We start from the raw sequence: 21,751 nt of genomic DNA on the forward strand, positions 1-21,751 counted from the left end.
ACTATATATAAAATTGTATTTATTAATAATTTTTATTTTCCTAAAAAACTTTTTTTTTGTTTTTATATATTATATCTTAAATGAAATTATTTATTTATTTTATTTAAAAAATAATTAAAAAAATAAATAAAAATCTTCAAAAATGATCTCTGCAATAAAAACAATAATAACTACAATATTTCCTATTTCATTTATATTTCCTGTTTTTATGGTTTTAGTTAATATTTTATGCAATCTCTTAGTATCATTTTTTCATACTTAAAGAAAAAATAATTCATTTTTATATTAACTTATTAGAGATAATTCATGGATTTTCCCTTTGAATGTAAAATATTTGTTTTTTTTTAAAAAAAAATATATATATTTAACTTTTAAATAGAATTAAATACGAGAATTTAATCCACTTTAATACTGTTTAATTTAAATACTAATAATTTTAATATTTTTATTTTATGTAGGCTTTAATCTTTAATAAAGTGTAAAAAAGAATATTGTCTTTGAATTGAAATAAGCATTAAAACAAATAAACGAAGAATAAAAATAAGAAACAAAAAATTGATAATTTAAAAAAAATATATATACATAAATTGTTAAATATAGTTAATTAACTAACTAACAAACAAAAAAATTATTAACATATATATATTTTAGTAAAAATGTTTATAATATTATATAAATAAATATAATAATTATATCTATATATATTTTAAGTAAAATGTTAAGTTTTATATTTAATAAATATTATATACAAAAAAAAAATATTTCTTATAATTATTATATTTATTCTTTTTTAAATTAAATAAAATAATAAAATCATTTTTAAATAAAAATAAAAACTTATAATCAAATGTTTTAATAAATATTTATAATAAGTTATTTAGATAGACAATTAGATAAGAAGTTTGATAATTTATAATAAGAAAAAAATACTTTTTTTATGTAATTATAAAATGATATATAATTGTATTATTTTATATAAAAAAAAATATTATTAAAATAACTATAATAATATTAAATAAATCTATAAAACTGTGTATATATTCCTAAAATTATATATTCTTATATAATTACTTTATTTATAAAAATAAAATTAAAATATTACTATAAATATATAAAATATATAAATTAAATGATTTTATAAATACGAAAAATAAAAATAGTATATAATTAAAAAAAAAAAAGCAGAAATACCAATTCTTTATAAAATGGACAATATATGAATATTTTTATTCAGAACTTATTATTTCTAAAGTTTTATACATGATTATATTAATTAATTTCTTAAAAGCTATTTTAATAATTAATAATTTAATTACTAGATAAAGGTTAAATATTATTTAAATAAATTGTTTTATTTAATTAATTAAAATCATTATTTTTATATTAATTATCTTAGAAATTTTAATTATTAATATTATGACCATTATAATAATATTATTATTATTATTTCTAATTTTTATTTATATCAGATTTTTATACATTATTATTATTATTATTATTTGTACTATTATAATTTTTATTATTATGTTCATTTTCTTATAAATTAAATTCTATTTTAGCATCAGAATATTTATTTACATACATCCAATTTATAAAAAAGAATAGAAAAAAATAAACATTTTTTATACCTTGCTAATTGTTTCCCAAATACTTGAATTATTATTAATTTTAGAGTAGTTATTCAAAATATAAAGGGTAAATATCACTAACGAAAAAATTGGCAATTTAAACAATATGAAAACCATTATTAATATCACAAAATTCAAATTAGTTATGAGTTTATTCAAAGTTATTACCATTTTAACTATAAATATCAAAATTTTCGTAATTCTCTTTACCAAATAATACGAACTCATCATCATTTGTATTAATTTAATCATCATCTTATTTTATATTTTAATTTTGCCTATTTTTGGGTTATAAAAATATTGATTGAGAAGAATTATTTTAAATTAAACTTTAGCAATAATCCCACCCATAATTATTTAAAGCTTTTTAAAGTAAAATCTAGAAAATGATAAGCTCAGTCAAAAACTAAGAATCATGAAAATAAAAAGAGATTTAAAGAATATAAATACTAATTATATTATTTATACTTAAAGTATATAAATCGTTTGTTTTATCATTAATTTAATAATTTTTTATTTAATTTATAAAGTTTTTTCTTTCAGATTGATTATTTGTTTTTTTATCTATTTAAGCTATTAAATATTAAAGAACTTCTTATAAAGATTTAAAGTCTTATTTATATTTAAAATAATTTTTTGGAAATATTGACATTATTTATTCTAATGTATTTTATTAAAATTTCTATTTTTTTTACAGATACAATATTAAATTTATTAATATATATTTTTTATTTATTTTTTACATTATTTTATACATACTTATAGGTTTTATTTTTTTTAAAAAACATGAAATTTAGTTCATTATTTAATCCTCTTCATCAATATTTTATTATTATTTTTAGATTTTTACATTCTTTTAATTTTGATTAAAATTGTTTTTTTAGCTTTTCTACTTTAACTTTTTTTGTTTTGTTTATAGTTTAATTTTATAAAAAAGAAATATATATATATATATATAATCTTATTATTAGTATATTAGATTTTAATTTGTTACTTTATATAGTTTTTTATTCTAGTTTAATTAATCTTTTGGGTTTGCTCCACCATGTTTTTATTTTAAATGTGTATATAATGCAGGATAACTTAGATAGGTTTTACCACATCCACATGAGTATTTTTTTTAGGAATTTTTATTATTTCTTTTCTTTATTTATTATAAGCTTTTGTTATGATTATTGACTTTATGTTCGTGGTTTTCATTTTCGATTTTCATTAATAGTTTAATAAGACTTTTTTTGTTTTTGCTTAAGTTTAATATTTTTACTTTTTGTTTAATGATTTTTTATATTTTTAGGTGTTTAATTATTTTGATTTTTGAATTTTTTATTAAATATTATTTAAATATTTTAAATTAATTTATTTAAAAAAATAAAGAAAAAAATAAAATAAATTTATTAATAAATTTTTAATAAATAAATTTCTTTTTTAAAAAAAATAAAAAAAATCTTAATAAAATTATAATTTAATAATATATTTACTAATTTTACATTAAATAAATAAAATAAAAATGGACATTAAACGCAATAAGACATTCTTTTTATGAATTTTTTTTTTTTTCCTTTTTTTATATTCGAAATTTTAATTGTAAGTAAATAAAAAAATTAAATATGAAATAAAAAATATAATATATTATTTAATAAATGTAAAAAGTTTTCAAAATAATATGAGATAATAAATACTATTTCACCAATTTTTATTCTTTATATTATATAATAATTCATTTTTTTTTTATAATTAATTATTTTTTTTAGTCATTAATTTAATAATGTTTTTATATTTGCTTAAATAAAAAAATATAAAATTAAAATAAAGCTTAAATTAAAATCACACTTTTTTAGAAAAAAAAAAAAAAAAAAAATCAAAAAAAAAACATATAGACCAAAAAAGAAATATAAAAATAAAAAAAGTAGAAGAAAAAAAAAAAATATGATAACTTAAAGAAAATAAATAAGAAAATAAAATAACAAAAGTAAATTTGAATAGTAACCTGTAAAAATAAATAAAAAAATATACTTTTATATATCAAATAAATGTAGAATAAGAAATTTAAATTAACAAATGGCAAACAATTGAACAAAAAAAATAAAAAACAAGAAAAAGAAGATCCAAATAATGAAGAAATAGATTCTGATGAAATTGATTCACAATCAGTTTCTGATTTAAATTAAAAAAGTATATAAGAAGGTACATTAAAATAAAAAATTAAAGTTATAAAAACTATTAAAAAAAAAAAAGATCAAGAAGAAGAAGAAACAGCTGAAAGAAAAAGATTAAGATTAGCCTAATAAATATTAAATAAAGCAAAAAAGTAAAACTAAAAAAAGACTGGCGATTTTCCAGATTAAACTGATGATTCATTTGATGATGGAGAAGATAAATAAAGTGATAATGATTCATTTGTAGGAGTTCATAAAGGCGATAAAACAACAACAGATGCAATAACAAAAGCTTTATAAAATGAAATTTTGAAGAAAAGACAATTATTTTATACACATTATATAGATTAAGTATTTTTATTCATTTTTCTTTATTTTTTTATCCCCCCCCCCCACCCCAAAAAAAAAAAAAAAGGTTTATAAAAATTGGTAAACTAATAATTAATCATATAGTTTCAATACTTTAAAAGGACATAAAAGATGTATAACTTGTATTGAATTTTGTCCTTCTGGTTAATATTTATATACAGCTTCTAAAGACGCTTCTATTATAAAATGGGATTTAAAAAATAATAATGAAAAAATATTTTTAGTAAGAGAAAAAACTACTGAGAGTCATAAAGATGAAGTATATTTTTTTTTTTTATTTTAAAAAAGAAAAAAAAATATATATATATATTTTTTTTCTTTTAGATTTATTCAATATCAATAAATCATCTTAGTAAATATTTAATTTCAGGAAGTAAAGATAAAACAATTAAAATTTGGGATTTACAAAAAATGAGTCTCTTGAAGACTTTAACAGGACACCGATAAGCTGTTATTGGTGTAAAGTTTGGAATTAATTCAAACATATTTTGTTCTGTTTCTGCTGATTTACAATTTAAAATGTGGGATGCTTCCGAAAAAGTATTTTTAGATACCTTTTTTGGACATAAAGGTGATGTTAATTATATAGACGCAATTACAGCAGAACATTTTATAAGTTCTGGGTTTGACAGATAAGTTATTATATGGAAAGTAATTTTATTTTATTTTTGATAATAAAAATTAAATTCTAAAAACTAGACTGAATAATAATCTTAATTAGTTTATGAAGGACATGACTTTTCTATTGACATTGTAAAAGCAATAAATTAAGAATATTTCATAACTGGAAGTCAAGATGGAAATATTGGATTATGGTTTATAAAGAAAAAAAAACCTGTTTATATCTTGCAAAATGCACACGGTGGTTATTGGATTACTTCAATTGTATTTTTTTTTTAATATTTATATATATATATTTTCTTATTTATCTTTCTTTTCTTTTTTTTTATTTCTTTATTCATTTTTTAAGTTTAGGGTAATATATATAATACTGACTTCTTTTGTTCTGGATCATATAATTAATAAATTAATGTTTATAAATTATCTCTACAAGATAAAAAATTTGATAAATTATATTCGATTCCTTGCGTAATTAATTATTATATTTCTATGTTTTATTTTTTTAAAAGGAAGGAATAATAAATGATATTAAAATTTCTATTGATTGCAATTATTTAGCTTGTAATTTAAAATTATTTTATTTTTATTAAATATATATTATAATTAAGATACATAAGGTGATGAACATAAATTAGGAAGATGGATCGTTAGTAAAAAAACTAAAAATCTTGTAAAATATGTAAAATTATTGTGATATCTTTTATATTTTTTTGTAAAATGAAAAACAAATTAAACAAAATAATATTATAATTAAAATAAATAAGTACAGAAACATAATAAATATATATATGAGTAAAATTAATTTAATAAAAGAAAAAGAAAAATATATATATATTATTTTGTTTAAATCTTCAATATTTCATGATATTAAATCTGAAGAATAATAAGGTAATTATTAATTATAATTTTAAATAACTTCCCAAGGAGAAAATTAATTTTAATTGAAATAAAGTTACTATTATTATTTATTATTTATAATATTATTAAAAACTATTTTTTCTTAAACTTAATTAAAGTTTAATTTTTTAGTTTTTTTATTAAAACGAATATCTTCTTATACTTTAATATCTTATTCATCAATATTCGAAAAAGATTTTATATTAACATTTCTTTTCTAAAATTAATTTATATTAATTTTTTTTTTCAAAAAATCAATTTATTGATAAGAAGTTTAAGGTCTAGTACTATTTAAGCTATTTTATTATAATCTTTATAACTTAAATCAATTTCTTATATTGTATATTCTGAAATATTTTCCTAAACTTTATTTTTATTTTATTATAATTTTGTTTTTTCAATTAACTCTTTTATATTTTATAAGGTTTAGTATTTATTCTCTTGTTTATTTTTATCTGTATTTAATTTAATTTTTTAAGGATTATTCCCCATATCGTTTTTGATTATAATTTACCTTAATAAATTTTATTATTTATCAATTAAAAAATTGGGTTCTATTAGACTATTTCTTTTAAAATTCTTCATATTATTATTGTTGTTTTTTATTTTTTTACTTAGTAAATTATTTATGTAATTATTTTTTATTAAATTCAATTAATCTTTTTGTTTAATTTTCTTTTTAAATTTTAATTTAAGACTAAGTATATTACGAACTATTTTTATTATTTAATTTTTCTTGTGTTTTTTTTCAAATATTTGTAAATTTTAAGATACTAAATTTATGTTATTGAAGAATTATTTATTTAGTTTTTTAATTTAAAAGCATTGTTATTTATTATGAATAATCTTTATTTTATATACGAATATATATTTTTTTTTATCTCATTGCACTTCTATTAGATTATATATTCATGTTTTATATATATTTTATTTATTCAATTTAATTTTATTATTCTTATTTATGGGTAAATTTTGTTTCCTGACTTTTATTTTGAAATTTAGTTTTTAACGATGAATTAATTTCGTTTATTTAGTTTTTTTATGCTTAAAATTTTAAGTTATTTCTATATTATTATTTTAATTTTTTTTATTCTTTTATACTTGAAAAAGAGTTAACTAATGAAAATTATTATTTTTAGTTTTAGAAATCGTTTATTTTATATTGTTATTTCTTTGTTTATTATAGCTTTGATAGCATAATATTTAATTTCTAATATTAAGATTAATCAGAGTAATTTATTATTTGATTTAGATTAAATTCATTTTATATTTAGTAGAGTTATTTTTTGTTTAGCATTTTTTTTTTATGAATAAATTTATTTAATAATTTATAAATTTATTTTATTGTTTAAATAATGCTTATTACTATTATAATTTCGTTTTTTATTTATTTTAATTTTTAATACTTACAATAATATAATTAAGGTTTTTATTATAAAATTATTTAATCAATATAAAAATTTACATAGTACATTTTTAGAAATAAATATAATAATTGAATTAATTAAATTATTTATAATAATAATATGAAAATAATTAAATTATTTATAATAATAATATGAAAATAATTAGATTATTTTAATCAATAATATGAAAATAATTAAATTATTTCAAATATAGACTTAAATATAGCAAATTCATTAAATACTTTTTTTATTAGAATAATTCTATTTTAATATATTTATTTTTTTATTTATATTTTTTATTCAATTTCATTCAAAAAAAATAAAAAAATTATATTAAAGTAAAAATAATTTATGAGCCAATAATCATTCCAGCAACAATAATTTTTTTTTCATTTTAAACTCCATTTAAATTTCTTTAAATAATAAAAATAAAAATTAATTTTATTAATTTTACTATTTTAGATTATATATTATAAAAAAGCAAGAGTTAGATAATCCGTATAAATGAGAAAATAATTTAATTAACTATTTTTTATTTATTTTTTAATTAAAGATATACCAAAAACACATATAAGTTTTTAATTACAAAAAAAGGGAAAATATTAAAAAAACTTGCAATAATAAAGCTACACATTGAATATCCATAAATACAAATCATCTAATATTATAAATAATTAAAAAATTAAATTAAATAAATAATAAATTAAAAAAGACATCAATAAATGTAGAACTTCCCCCATAAAAATTAATTAAAAAAGATAATAAAATAGGAATTCCAATAAGCATCAAGTAAACGATTGTAAAAGCTGTTGGTATTAATCCAAATTTAACTTTATAATTTAATGGTTCCTTTTTAAATTTTCAAAAAAAAATATATTGCCTAAAAAAAAAAAAACCTATATATAGAAAGATAAATTTGCACAAGCATAAAGCATAAATATTAATGTAGTCGAAATCCAGAATGGTCCATAACTAATTAAAATATATTTTTAATATATTTATATTCTATTTATTTATTAGATACAATTCTTAATAATCAATTTATTATGCATCAGATTAATTTGGTCTGTAAATTATGCTTCTAATTATTTTTTATTATACTTCTTTTGTAGTAACATTAAAAAATTGTTGATAAAACCTTATAAAAAATAAAAATATATATTATATATATAGGTAATCCAGTTTTTATTAATACTCGAATTTTAACAAATCTATTAATTGAAAATTAGATTTTTATAGTCTTTATTATAAACTATTTTATGTCTAAGGATTTTCTTCATCCTTTACGAAATTTTACTTTTATTAATTTTAATCCTAAATATTATTAACATCTAACACTTGCTATGTATAATTATTTTGTTTAATGTATGATTCTTCTGAGCAATCCTTATTACTTATTAAATTAATTTTTAGATTAAAAAAATACTTCTTGCGTTCCATATGATTAAAATTCTTATTAATCGTTCATTTTTTTTTTTTTTTAATTATAAATAAAATAAAAAATTAAAATATATCCAATATTAATTTTTTTTTTTTTTGAAAAAAAATAAAAAAATAATAAATTATAATAAATAAATAAACAAATAGACTATAAAAAAAATATTCATTTATTGTAAAATTTATAATAAGTACCAAGTCTAAATCCATAAGGATCATTTTTATTAATAGTCTCAAAAAATAAAATTTAATATTCAAAAGGTTAAATAATAAAGCTAAGTGTATTATTCGCATAATCAACATTTACTTTATCATCTCCTTCCTTTTCAAGCCTAAGATTTTATAATTCTAAAGTATTATATTCTTCATAGACGTAACTTTCATAATTTTAAACTAAGATAATAACACCATCTATATGTTAATGAAAATAAACAAAAACATCAATTTCTTTTTCATCCCAAATTCTTTTATTAGGAGTACAAGTTTCTCTCATAAATCTTATTAAATCAACAACTGTGAATTATTATTATATTTATTCTTCATTTTAATCAGACTCTTTTTTTTATAACATATTTTAAAGTTTGGATCCTCTTAAAATGTTTCCTTTATTACATTTTGAATTTCCCATTTAGTTTTCTCTATTTTTTATTAAAAATAGGAAAAATAAATAAAAAAAAATACTATATTTATTCTTATAGATCATTTTAATATCCATATAAATCGTAAACAGCTTTTATTTAAACTTCTTATAAATTAGCTTTGATTTCACAATTAAAAGATATTTTATCACCTAAAGGATTATATTTATATAAAACAATTTGATTTTCACCAGGTTAAACAATAACTTCGTATTCGTAGTTATTTGTATAAGGTTTTTATATAACAAGATTCTCTAATTCAGTCATTTTTATCTTTTTTTTATATAATTATAAATTTATTGAATTTTTTTTTATGGAATATATATATTAAATAAAAATTATAGATATATTATATAATTTCTATAGTATTTTATTAATATACTTAAATAAGAAACTTGAAATATTTTTTATTTTAGTATATTTATTTTTAAATTTTACTTTTTCGTATAAAACTTAATTTCCTTTATTTTAATAATAAAAATATAAAATTCCAAACATACTATTGCTCAATACTCTAATATTAGGTTATTAATTTTTGGTATAATCTCTTTAAGTTTAATTAATTTAAGGATAATTAATAGCATAATCAGATAAAATCTATTTTTATATCTCTAAAAAATCATTTTATTCAAAATCGATAACTTATACAACTTAAGGAACTTCTTATCCATAAAACTTAATAGTAAAATCTTTATTATTTATTTACATCCAATAAATTTCTATTGTTATAATGTATTCACCTTCTTCAAAAACATCATTTATAAACTAGTCTCGATTATTTAAATAATTTCCTGCTATATATTAAAATGTTTCATTTTCAGTAATTTTGGCAACTAATATTCTTGAATACGGATAAATAAAATTAGGATTTTATTTCGATATTATTTTCTCGTCTTTTTACTAAATTAATATATACATATGGTTTTTTTGAGAAACTGTAAATTTTATTAAGCTTTCTTTTGAATTTTAATGATTAATACATATCCACTATTTTTTTCTTATATATGTATATCACTTTTTTTTTATTTTTACATTAAATTTATAATTTTCATGAGTTCTACAATTACCTAAATATTCAAAATTATTTCTTAATTCTTATAATGACATATAAAATATTTAAGAGCTTTATTCATAATTTATTTATTATTTTATTTATTCAGTCCATTTTTATGATTTTGAATTCCATTCTCCATCTTCATAAATAAGATTTTTTATTGGAGATCTTAGTTTTACTAATGTAGTATCTTTTATTATTATTATTTTTTTTTAAAAAAAAAATTAATTTTAAGAAAAATAAAATAAAAAAAATACTTATAGAAATGATATCATATATATCTAAAATAGCAAATGAATATCCTGAATTATATAATATATTTTAAGATTATAAATTTTTATTATTCTCCACATAAACTAAAAACCCCCTTTTTAGCCAAGAATCAATATTGACTCCCCAAGCCTAAAACTCACCCTCTTCAATTTATTCAGAAGGAGCTCCTGTTAGATCAGTTAAGCAATTATTTGTAAAACCTCCATGTAAATCTTAATAAGAAGAATACATTTTTGCTAATGCCTTTTCAATAATATTAATCCAAATTCCATTTGAAGATTATGACATGCAATATTCATTATTTTTTGTAGGAAAATTATCATCTAAAACTAATAAATCCCATTTCCCGACTTTTATTTATTTATTATTTTTTATATTTTTATTTTATTATTACATGAATTTATCCAATAACCATATATTCCTGCTTCGTTTTCTTCAGTTATTTCAAAGTTTCTGACTATTAAATCCGTTTTGGAAAGTAAAATACTTAGTGCGCTTATAAAATATCTTTTTTTGTTAATATATTTTTTGCATTTAATTTTTTAACTTATCATCTATTATTTAGCTTGGTTTAATAAATTCTACTTCTTAATTTTCATTGAAAATTTTAAAATTCTCATATATTTAACAGGCTCGTTTCCATACTATATTTTGGCCTTTTAATTATAAACCTAATGATTGGTCATTTGAAAGAAACTAATTATCTTAAAAAGGCCAGTTTTGTCCTATTCTTATTCTTAATATTTGAATGTTTTTTTTAATTCTTCTAAGTGTTCTGAAGGAGGATTTAATAAATCTCTTACTTTTTGATATAATTAAAATTCTTATATTTTTATATTTATTTAAATTTAATTATCATTTATGTTAAAATATAACCTCCGTAATTCATTTAATTAAATATTTTTTTAATTTTTTTAGATATTATTGCCAATATATAATATTATTATTTTATTTTATTTTTAATAACAAAAAAATAATATATGTTTTTTTAATTTTAAATTATTAATAATTATATTTATTTAAAATAATAAAAATAAAATACTTTTGTTAATTATTATTATAATTTATATTAAAAAAATAAATATATTTTTTTAAATATGTCTTATTAATAAATAATAAAGAATTAGTTAAATTAGAATTCAAGTCCTTTTTCTTAACAAGAAAATATATTTTATATATCTAAATAATAATAAACTTATTAAAAATAATAAAAACTTAAATAAAACTTAAGCAATTCCAATATTCAATAAAAATTTCATACAATGTCATATAGTCCTTATTTTCCTCGCAAAGAAAATAATTTATAAAAAAACTTATTTTTAACTCCAAAATAAAGTATATAAAATACATTAAAAATTAAAAGTGTAGATTATTAACTAATTAAAAAAAAGAAAGAAAATGTAAAAAATATCAATGCTAATGAAGAAGGAGTCATATAATCTTTTATTTCTGATAAAAGTTTTATAAATAATATATAATAATGTAGAAAATATATTTCTGTCTAAAATGTAATATCTAAGGTTTTTTCTAATTTTTAAATAAATACTATTAAAATTAATGAGAATTTATAGAAAAAAAATACTAAATTATCCAAAGAACTTAAAACATTAAAAGAATTTTATAAATATTTTAATGTCTTTAAGTAAAATGATAATTTTTCTTTAAGTAAATGTGATTTGATACTTAGAAAAAATTAATTTAATAAATTTTTTGTACATTTTGAAACTATTAATTCTTTATAAATTTTAATGACAAACGATATTATTGAAATTTTTCTAATTGATAATAGTATTAAAATTAATTATCGAGTAAATTTTAATCTGTTGATTTTTGTATTATATATATTATCTAAAAAAAAAAAGATTTTTAAGGATTAATAATAGAATATTAATATTAAATGTCGAAATTTAGAATAAACATAAGAAGTGTATTAATAATTTAAGTACTTAAAAAATTTATATAAAATTTATTATTTCTTTTTTTCTAAACTTTAAATTTTAATTTAGTTTACATATATAAGAATCATAAAAATATAAGTAAAAATAATAATGAGTAAATAATTTTATGATTTTGACGAATTATATTTTATTTAAATCAATAATTTATAACTTTTAAAGTATTTAATTTAAAAATTACAAAATAAAATTTAAAAGTTTATATATTTTTATGAAATTGTGCATATTTTAAATTATACAAAATTATATATTTTTAACTTTATCATTATTTTTTTAATAATTCTTATTTATAATTTTGATTTGTGGAGATTTTATTATCTTACTAAGATACTTATATATATATTAATTAATAAAATAAACTTTTATAAAATTGTATTGTTCCAAAAAAATAACTATAACTATAAATTTATTATTTATTATATATAATTAAAATACTTTTTATCATCTTGATATAAAATATAATGCAAAAATAATAAGTTAATATTTATTAAAAAGATAATTGCACAAATTTATAATTATTATATTCTTTAATTAAAAAAATAAAAATATATATATAATTAATGTAGTTTTTTTCTTAAAAATTTTAGGCTTTTTTTAAAATAAAAAATGCTTATTTATTCTTGCAAAAATAAATACTTATAGGAATTATTTTTGAAATAAAAAAATCTGAAAATAATTAAAAAATTTCTGCGTTAATTATAATTAAATATAAATTGTTTTATATATATGAAAAAAATAAAAAGATTATCAAATTTAATCTTTATTTAATAAGATTAATGTGAAATTTTATATGACAAAACAATATGAAAAATTGTAAAATTAAATAAAGCAGAAGCAGCAACAAAATTAATTATAAAATATATTTAAAATTAAAAATTAATTAAATAGAAAAAAATACATTCATTTAAATAAAAAATCGTATTAAATAATTTAAAGTTTTAAATTTAAAAAATTAAAAGAAATACTATCAGTATTATAAGACTCTAAATAAATAAAAAAAAAATCGAATCTAAATTATATCAAAATCACATTTTTATATAAAAAGCATTAACTTAAAATAACATTTGCTAAATGAATTTTATATTATTATTTTTTTTTATAAAAAGGTAATTAATTAATATATGTATAATTTAGCATTTTTTAGAAATTAAATTTATATTTTTCTCATATTTAAAAAAATATAATAAATTTGTTAAATAAAATTAATGATTAATTTAAGAATTTATGAATTAAAGTGTTCTTTATTCCTTAAAAATAAATAAATTTTAATAAAAATAATTCTTTAAAATATTTATATAGATATAAAATTAATTAATTTAAAATTTTTAATTAATATTTTTTAAATTGGTTAATATTATCATAATTATAGTAAGTATTTAAATAAATATTAAAATGAATATCTTTAAAAAAATCATTTAAAAAATTAATTTCTCAATGATGAATATACCCAATTTCAATCGTTAGAGTCCTAATAATATAATTTATTTATTTTTAAATAATTAATAAAATTAAATTAAATTTATAAAAAAGTAAATAATATTTATTAAAATTTATTATTTAAAAAACAAAAAATAACAAAAAGTTTTTAAAAAAACAATTCTTAAAAAATCAATTAAAAGTAATCTTAAACATTGCATATTTAATTATCTTTTTAAAATAAATAATATTTTATATTTGAATATTAAAATATCGTTTTTTTATTTTTTCATAAAAAAAAATATTATATAAATAAATAATTGGTTAAATTGTTTAATAATAAAATATATTATTTTTAGATACATTTATTTTATTTTTATTCATAAAACTCTTAGTGTATTTTCTTAAGGTGGATTAATAAAATTAATCCTTGAATTAGCTTTTACTTATTTATTTTCGATAATAATATTTAAACTATTTTTAAAATTCTATAAATCTTTAATTAATTAATCAATATCATTTGTATTATTAATATTATTTTTTTTGAATTATACAAATCTATAAATTAAAAAATTAAATATATTTTATTTTTAAATAAAAGTTACATAGATAATTTTTTTCTATTATATCATATAGTTATTATTTTAAAAGATTAACTTCTTGTTAATATCTTATCATTTCTTTTTAATTTTATTCTTTTATTTAATTTATTGTTATTTACCAGCTTTCATTTTCTTCTTTTAAATTATTTCTTAATGAAATTTCTATTTATTCGTTCATTTATTTGAATTCTTTTAAGTTCTTTCTTTCGACTTTTAGTGCATTTTTATATGAATCTGCTTTTGTTTATTCCATTTAATATTCATTTTATAACATAATTATTTTATTTTATAATCTTGTATTTTCTTTATTTAAATTTTGTTATTTTTATTTTTCTTATTAATTTTAATATTAGAAATCTAATTAATTGTCTTTTTGTTTTTATATTTCATTTATTAAAAGCTTTATAAAGTCATTATTTTCTTAAATAACTTAAATTGATTATTCAAAAGAAATTGGTAAAATATTTTTTTCAAAATTTAAAATTTCTTTTTTAAAAAATTAAATAATTTTTTAATATAAAAAAAAATAAAAAACTTTTTACATGATTTAAATTATTCAGTAAAATCATTATTGTTATTATTTTTATTATTGTAAAACATATTTTAAGAATTATTTATTTTTTTATATCTTTATTTTAAAATGATCTTTAAGTTTATAATATATTAGGTGCTTTAAGTGTATTATTTTTCTGACTTTCACTTTAATAATTATTTTTTACTTATTTTTAAAAAGAATCTATATCAAATAAAATATTTTCTATTTTTATTCTTAAATCTTTACTATTCTTAGTACATTCATCAATCACTTTTTCTAAACTATTTATTTATTTTGTTTAGAATTTTATTAAATTATTTTTTATTAAAATCTTTCCATTATCTAATATTTGTTTCCATTCTAAAGAACTTATTGTCCTTAAAAGGTTTTAATTCATTATATGTGAACTTATATTATTTAAAAATAAAATAAAAAATTAAATTATTTATTTATACTTTATTATTAACTTTTTTAATTAAATAATAATAAAATCTTTTGTTAATGGATTTTATAAAATAGTTTCTTCTATTTTTTGAGGTAATTCAATATTTTTTTTTATGATTCTGAATTCTTTTGTATATTAAGCTTTTTAAAAGTACTCTGTTTATAAGAAATTAAACTACATTTTTTTTGAAAAATAATATAAAATTTATAATAATTTTTATTTAATATGAATTAAAATTTTTACTTTTAAAAATAATTAAATATTTAAGATTCATTACTTTAACAAGAAGAAATTTCATCTAAAATACTTTTATCTAAAGAATCTAAACTCATATCTTTAAATGATTAAACTTATGTTTATTAATCATTTAACTTTTTTATTTTAATATAAATAAATGGAAATAAAAATACTTCAAATTTAAAATTAAAATTATTTTTAAAATATTCAGATAATTTAATTTCAGAAAAACTTAAATTATTTTTAAAAAAATCATCTATTTTTTATTCACCTAAAATTATTAAATAAGAAATATGAAAATAAAGATATAAAAATAAAATATATATTTATATTTATATTTATATTTATATTTATATTTATATTTATATATAAATATATATATATTAATATTTTTTAATTTAATATATTATAATTATATAATATATATATTATTTTAATATTACATATTATTTTTTTTCATTAAGAAGTAATAGATTTTATTTTTCCAATTAGCAGATTTAATTTATTAATTTTTATATTTATTTTTAATGAATTTCCAATGAAAATTGATTATATGTATTTTTTTAGATTTCTTTTAAATATTAAATTTTATACATGTTTTTTTCATTTAAAATGTCATTAATTTAATTTTTTATAGTAATATTGTTTTATTTCATTTCTATAATTTAAATTTGAAACGCCTTATTTTTTTCCTCTAATTCTTAAATAGTTTATTTTTAAAAATCTATTGTTTCTTCATTATTTTTTAATTTTCTGAGCATATTTTCGCTTACTAATTTTTCTCCTTATTATACATCTTCTGAAAAATTTGTTTAGGTAATATTATTTTTATGTATATTTTCTAAATCATTATCTTTTTTTATATTTAATTTTTACTATTATTTATATATATAATCTTGATTTTTTACATATTTTAACTATTTATTCGCATTAAGGAATATGTTTCATTTCATTTTTAGTATTATCAATAACTTATATATATTAAGAACATAAACTTTGGTATTATACAAGTTCTTATTTTAAAATTTAAATTGTTTATCTTAATTAATCTGCTGAAGCAGTATAATTTCTTTTTAATTAATTTTTTATTGTTTTAGCTTTTATAGCAAATTTTAAAGAAGAAATTGTTTCTTCAATAAATTTCGAATGCATTGAACAATTCACAATTAAAGAAGTCTTTTTATAAAAGAAAATATATAAATAAACAAAAATAAACTACTTAATAATTTCCACCTAAAGATTCTTATAAAATGCGAGTTAATTTAGAATTTCTATAAGGAATAAAATCTTATTCATTATTCAAAGCAAAAATGACTTTCCCTTTAAAAAATAAAATAAAAATATATATAAATTAATAAAAATATATAAATAAATATACCTAAGGAAGTTATTGATAAGTTAATTTTAATTGCTTCTTCTAAATTTTCTCCAAAAGCTCCACTTTTTGAAATATTTTCGCATCCAGCAAGATCTACAAGGTTTAGTTTTCCGTTTTTTTCAGAACCGTTTGCTAATTTTTGGTTTATTTAAAACATGAAAATAGTGTGAGATCTTGAGCTATATTCGTTAAGTTTCGTAGCTCTAATTTATCTATTATTATATCCAAAATTTATTAATTCAATAAGTTCATTTTCATCTTAAACTTATATTTAAGTGAGTCCCTTTTTTTGATTATAAAAAATATTCGTTTATATACAATAATATAAATATTACTTAAACATATATTCCTTTTTATGAATTTTCTTTAATTTTAAGATCAATTTTATCATCATTTTAATTTAAACTATCTAACAAATTTTCTTTATAAATCTCCAACATAGAACATTTAACAATAACTTCAGTTTCTTATTTTTCAACTTCTTCTTATTAAAGAAATCCAAAAATTTACCGGCAAACTCTTAGAACAATCCCTTATTCTTCAAAATTATCTAAATTGCCAAAAATAGTATGTGATTTGCCACTTCCAGACACCCCATATGCTAAAATAGTCCCGTTATATCCTTCTAAAACCTCATCAGCTACTCTTTAAACAATTTATTCGTATATTGTCTATTAAGGAGTATTCTAATTAAATATTTTATCAAGGACAAAAACTAAAGGTTATTCTTAATTTATGTTTATTCTTACTGATTGTTCACCTGGTAAAAACTCGACTACGTTTAGGCCTAACTAATTTGATTCCAATTCGATTTCGATTTTATTATTAGGGCGAAAACGTGCATAGGTTTTTATATTTTCATGCGTATTTTCAGAAAAAATACTCTACTTAATTTTATTTTTTATAATATACTATTATTATTTTATATAAGATTTTAATTTTCTTGAGTTTTCTTTTAAAAATTAACACTGTATCTTTACAAAGCATCCGAATTTTTTTCTGACTTAAAAACATATTCTACATAATATCGTCATATTGAATATTATTTTATAGATTTTAATTTTCTTGAGTTTTCTTTTAAAAATTAACACTGTATCTTTATAAAGCATCCGAATTTTTTTTCTGACTTAAAAACATATGCTTCATACTATCGTCTTATTGAATATTTTCATTTGTATTTTATAAAGTTATCTCCAATTTGGTTTCGTTTGAGTAATAATGATCGCTTGTTGTGGTTGGAAATTTATTATTTTTATAAAAGTTGGTTTAAATAATATTACTATTGACAGTGTTTATTGTAGATTAGTTTTATTGGTTATTTTTTTAATTGTAATTTGAAAAAGATGATTTTGTAGTTTGGTATTATTAGGATGCACGAGCGGTCAATGGATATTATATTTCTTGTTTAATACCGAACTTTTATTAATTTATAATTGAAGGTCGAGATGTTAAAAAAGGTTGGGTTTATCGACGTGTGTGAGTTTTTTATGATTTTTAAGTTTATGGTTTTTAGATGGCATTTTCTAAAATCTCTTTTTAATTTGCATCATGTGGTGTTGGATTACTTAGTATAAGAGATTTTTTTTATAATAGTTTATTCATGTGGAAATTTAGTTATAAATTTTTTATTTTATTTTTTATTTTTTTATATTGTTAATATTTTTTTTTTAATAGATTATTTTAATTTATTTAATAAAAAATATTTATTAAATTTGTTTTTAGTAGTTAAATTTTTTTTTTTATAAAATTATATAATTATAATATAGTAATAAATCAAAAGCTTTAAATTTTTTTTTATAAAATATATAATTAAAATGAGGAAATAATTTATATATGTTTATTATTAAAATTAAATTATAAATTATTTATTAAAAATTAAATACGAGAGTAAGTATATTGTTATAAAAAAAAAAAAATATATATAAAGATATATATATATTATATTTATATAAATTTATAATTAAATTAAAAATATTTCAATAGTAATTATAAATTATTTATTTTTTATTTAAGAAAAAAAAATATATTAAATATTTTAAAATTATTATAATTTTTTAAGATCATGTAATATTAATTTAAAAATTTTTTTTTAAAAAAATAAAAAAATTATATATTTATAATTTATTAATACAATCTTTGATAAATAAATTATATGCAAAATAAATAAATTACATATTTTTAAATTTTTTTATACATTTTTATATAAAATAATAATATTAAAATTAAAAATAATTAAATAATTAATTTATTTTAAAAATATAATAAATTATTATTAATTTAATTATAATAAATATTTGGAAAATTTTTAATTAATTTAGAAATAAATAAATAATTTATTTTTTTATAAAATAAAATTTAGCTTATATAATTTTTATCTAAAAATATTTATCAAAAACTCGATCTTTAAAAAACGAAAAGAAAAATAGGTATAAAAGAAAATATAATTTATAATAATTATTTTATTTCAAAAAGCTTTAATTTAAAATATATTAATATGAAATTTCTAAAAAACTTGTTTATAATTAGTTAATATAATAAATTATCATTTAAAAAAAAATAACAAAGATATTACAAAATAAATTTAATAATTAAAAAATTTTAAATATAATTTATTTCTTATCCTCGATGTAATAAAAAGTCGAATTTTTATAAAAAGTAATATAGAATATTTCTTATAATAAAAATATAATTTTTAATTTAAGATTACTTAAAACAATAAAAATTTAAATTACTTACAATGTACTAAAATTTTTGATTTTTTTTAATAAAATAATGGAATTAAAAATTATAAAAAACTATTTTAAAAATAGTAATATATATTATAATAATAAAAAAATAAATAATAAAAATATAATATAATATAATGAAAATTAAATATAATAGATTAATTATATAATATTCAATTAATTTTTTTTTAAATATTTTTTCAAAACTATTTTAATAATCTTAATTAAATAAATGCAATTTAAATATTTTTTTATTTAAAACTCTTACATCATTGACTTCTTCTAAATAATTTAAATAATTTTCCAATTCCACAAGTTCATTATCATCTTTACTATCATAAAAAGGAATTATCGGTATTCCATTATCAATTTAAAGTGCAAAAGAACTAGCCATATTATCTACAATGACTATTTCAGATAATTTTCTGTCTTTAAATATACTCAAGTCTTTAATAAATATATCATTATTAGTTTGAATGCACTTTTCTCTAGCAAAAATATTACAAATATAATCTTTATTAGGATCTATATAATCGATAATAGCTTAAGCATAAGAATTATGACTAGCTGTAAAAATAATAATTTCATATTTTTGAGATATATTTTATAAAAATTCATATGTATATGGTCTTATATTAATTTAAACCTTAAAACAAAACAAAAATATATATTAGAATAACATTTTAATAAATATACTTTAGTTTAAATTCCATTTGGTAAAGAAACATTTATTTTGACATCTGAAATTTAATACTTATTTTAAATACAATGTATAAGCGTTTCATCTAAATCTAAAATTAATGTCTTATTAACTATAAATATATATAAATATATAAATATATAAATATATAAATATATATATAATATATATATATATATAAAAAATTTATATTATATTATATCATACTATTTATTAAAAAGTTTACTTTTTGGTTTTCTTTATCCTAAATATATCGATTATTATTAGTTTTAAATATTTTACTTAAAATTTTATATTATTTTACTAAATTGTATTGCTTAACATGTTTATATAAAATGATTTCTATATAATTGATTTTTTTAATTATTTTTTTCAAACGAATTTTCTATTTTGTTCAGATAATAAATTTTTTTTTTTCTTATTCGATTTATTTTTCCTTTTAAATACTTTTTAATTTTGATTTTTATTATATATTTTCTAATTTTTCTTAAGATTTTTATTATTTTTATATTATATTTTTTATTTTTTCTATGCTTATTTTTGATTCATTATCTTTTATTCCTTTTAGTTTTTAGTTTAAATTAAGTTAAAATTTAGATTAATCTCTAACAGTAAAAGGTTAAATACTTTTTAATAAATCTTTTTTATTTTTATTTTTTTTATTATAAATTTATTAAAAGAAAATAAAAATAAATTATATAATATTTATTTATTTATTTTAATTTTTCATTTCAAAAATATGATATTTTTAAAACAATTTTTATATATTTTATTTATTTTGAATTTACATGGTTGTTTAATTTTATTATTTAAATAATTATTTTCTGATTACTTTAAAAAAAAGTTTTATATTTTATTTGTTTATTATAATCTATTAGTAGCTGGTTAATCATTTATTTTATAATTGAATTATGTGCTTTTAGATTTTATTTTATGCTATTATTAAATTGATAAACTGTTTTACTATTTAACTTTTGGAGAAAGCTTTTTTAAATATAATAATTATGATTAACTTCTTTAAATACATTATTTTTTTTATATCATTTATAAAAAAATATATTTATTTAATATTATTTTTTAATAGTTTAAGTATATAATAAAAAAAATTTAAATTAATATAAATAATAAAATTATATTTTATTAGCTTTTTTAAATTTATATTTATTTTCTCATAATTAAATTTATTTTTACTTTTTTTTACATATAATTTTATTTTAATTAATATAAAAATAAAAATCCTATCAATTTTTTAATGATTTTTTATTATAATTTCTTTTT

At 14.9% G+C, this 21,751-nt stretch overlaps 3 protein-coding genes across 3 annotated transcripts, besides 33 other annotated features; 1 reads left to right on the top strand and 2 right to left on the bottom strand. All coding sequences in view use genetic code 6, as the record gives it.

Moving 5' to 3' along the window:
* Nucleotides 1-1,479: 1,479 nt before the first annotated feature.
* Nucleotides 1,480-1,526: a microsatellite.
* A 599-nt stretch (nt 1,527-2,125) lies between these two features.
* Nucleotides 2,126-2,163: a microsatellite.
* An 849-nt stretch (nt 2,164-3,012) lies between these two features.
* Nucleotides 3,013-3,042: a microsatellite.
* A 294-nt stretch (nt 3,043-3,336) lies between these two features.
* Nucleotides 3,337-3,377: a microsatellite.
* Nucleotides 3,341-3,388: a microsatellite.
* A 276-nt stretch (nt 3,389-3,664) lies between these two features.
* IMG5_155040 (u3 small nucleolar interacting protein 2, putative) lies at nt 3,665-5,468 on the top strand (the record flags this gene model as incomplete). The annotated part of the gene is made up of 7 exons (XM_004030650.1): nt 3,665-4,135; nt 4,200-4,412; nt 4,478-4,804; nt 4,853-5,038; nt 5,129-5,242; nt 5,284-5,335; nt 5,383-5,468. Coding segments are annotated over 7 exons (1,449 nt in total), but the record flags the coding sequence as incomplete, so codon positions are not given.
* A 400-nt stretch (nt 5,469-5,868) lies between these two features.
* Nucleotides 5,869-5,934: a microsatellite.
* A 769-nt stretch (nt 5,935-6,703) lies between these two features.
* Nucleotides 6,704-6,762: a microsatellite.
* Nucleotides 6,763-7,159: 397 nt separating this feature from the next.
* Nucleotides 7,160-7,282: a microsatellite.
* A 67-nt stretch (nt 7,283-7,349) lies between these two features.
* Nucleotides 7,350-7,378: a microsatellite.
* Nucleotides 7,379-7,466: 88 nt separating this feature from the next.
* On the bottom strand, nt 7,467-10,710 carry IMG5_155050 (hypothetical protein; the record flags this gene model as incomplete). The annotated part of the gene is made up of 9 exons (XM_004030651.1): nt 7,467-7,490; nt 7,664-7,735; nt 7,792-7,926; nt 7,974-8,049; nt 8,179-8,215; nt 8,710-9,152; nt 9,196-9,425; nt 10,185-10,396; nt 10,464-10,710. The coding sequence occupies 9 exons, from the start codon at nt 10,708-10,710 to the stop codon at nt 7,467-7,469; spliced, it is 1,476 nt and encodes a 491-aa protein (XP_004030699.1).
* Nucleotides 7,745-7,785: a microsatellite.
* Nucleotides 7,750-7,788: a microsatellite.
* Nucleotides 10,711-10,830: 120 nt separating the features above from the next.
* Nucleotides 10,831-10,870: a microsatellite.
* A 615-nt stretch (nt 10,871-11,485) lies between these two features.
* Nucleotides 11,486-11,574: a microsatellite.
* Nucleotides 11,575-11,660: 86 nt separating this feature from the next.
* Nucleotides 11,661-11,704: a microsatellite.
* Nucleotides 11,705-13,282: 1,578 nt separating this feature from the next.
* Nucleotides 13,283-13,319: a microsatellite.
* A 619-nt stretch (nt 13,320-13,938) lies between these two features.
* Nucleotides 13,939-13,983: a microsatellite.
* A 926-nt stretch (nt 13,984-14,909) lies between these two features.
* Nucleotides 14,910-14,967: a microsatellite.
* Nucleotides 14,968-15,958: 991 nt separating this feature from the next.
* Nucleotides 15,959-15,992: a microsatellite.
* Nucleotides 15,986-16,049: a microsatellite.
* Nucleotides 15,988-16,100: a microsatellite.
* Nucleotides 15,991-16,037: a microsatellite.
* Nucleotides 16,033-16,116: a microsatellite.
* Nucleotides 16,117-16,801: 685 nt separating this feature from the next.
* IMG5_155060 (kinesin motor domain protein) lies at nt 16,802-17,441 on the bottom strand (the record flags this gene model as incomplete). The annotated part of the gene is made up of 3 exons (XM_004030652.1): nt 16,802-16,989; nt 17,048-17,259; nt 17,383-17,441. 3 exons carry the CDS (start codon nt 17,439-17,441, stop codon nt 16,802-16,804), a joined length of 459 nt encoding a protein of 152 aa, XP_004030700.1.
* Nucleotides 16,999-17,044: a microsatellite.
* Nucleotides 17,442-17,962: 521 nt separating the features above from the next.
* Nucleotides 17,963-18,214: a microsatellite.
* Nucleotides 18,215-19,065: 851 nt separating this feature from the next.
* Nucleotides 19,066-19,105: a microsatellite.
* Nucleotides 19,106-19,269: 164 nt separating this feature from the next.
* Nucleotides 19,270-19,326: a microsatellite.
* Nucleotides 19,327-19,848: 522 nt separating this feature from the next.
* Nucleotides 19,849-19,929: a microsatellite.
* Nucleotides 19,871-19,908: a microsatellite.
* A 657-nt stretch (nt 19,930-20,586) lies between the features above and the next one.
* Nucleotides 20,587-20,653: a microsatellite.
* Nucleotides 20,592-20,669: a microsatellite.
* Nucleotides 20,592-20,698: a microsatellite.
* A 229-nt stretch (nt 20,699-20,927) lies between these two features.
* Nucleotides 20,928-21,000: a microsatellite.
* Nucleotides 21,001-21,729: 729 nt separating this feature from the next.
* Nucleotides 21,730-21,751: part of a microsatellite that runs on past the window's edge.

Source organism: Ichthyophthirius multifiliis (assembly GCF_000220395.1).
Source record: "Ichthyophthirius multifiliis unplaced genomic scaffold scaff_1120509251180, whole genome shotgun sequence".
Taxonomy (NCBI): Eukaryota; Ciliophora; class Oligohymenophorea; order Hymenostomatida; genus Ichthyophthirius; species Ichthyophthirius multifiliis.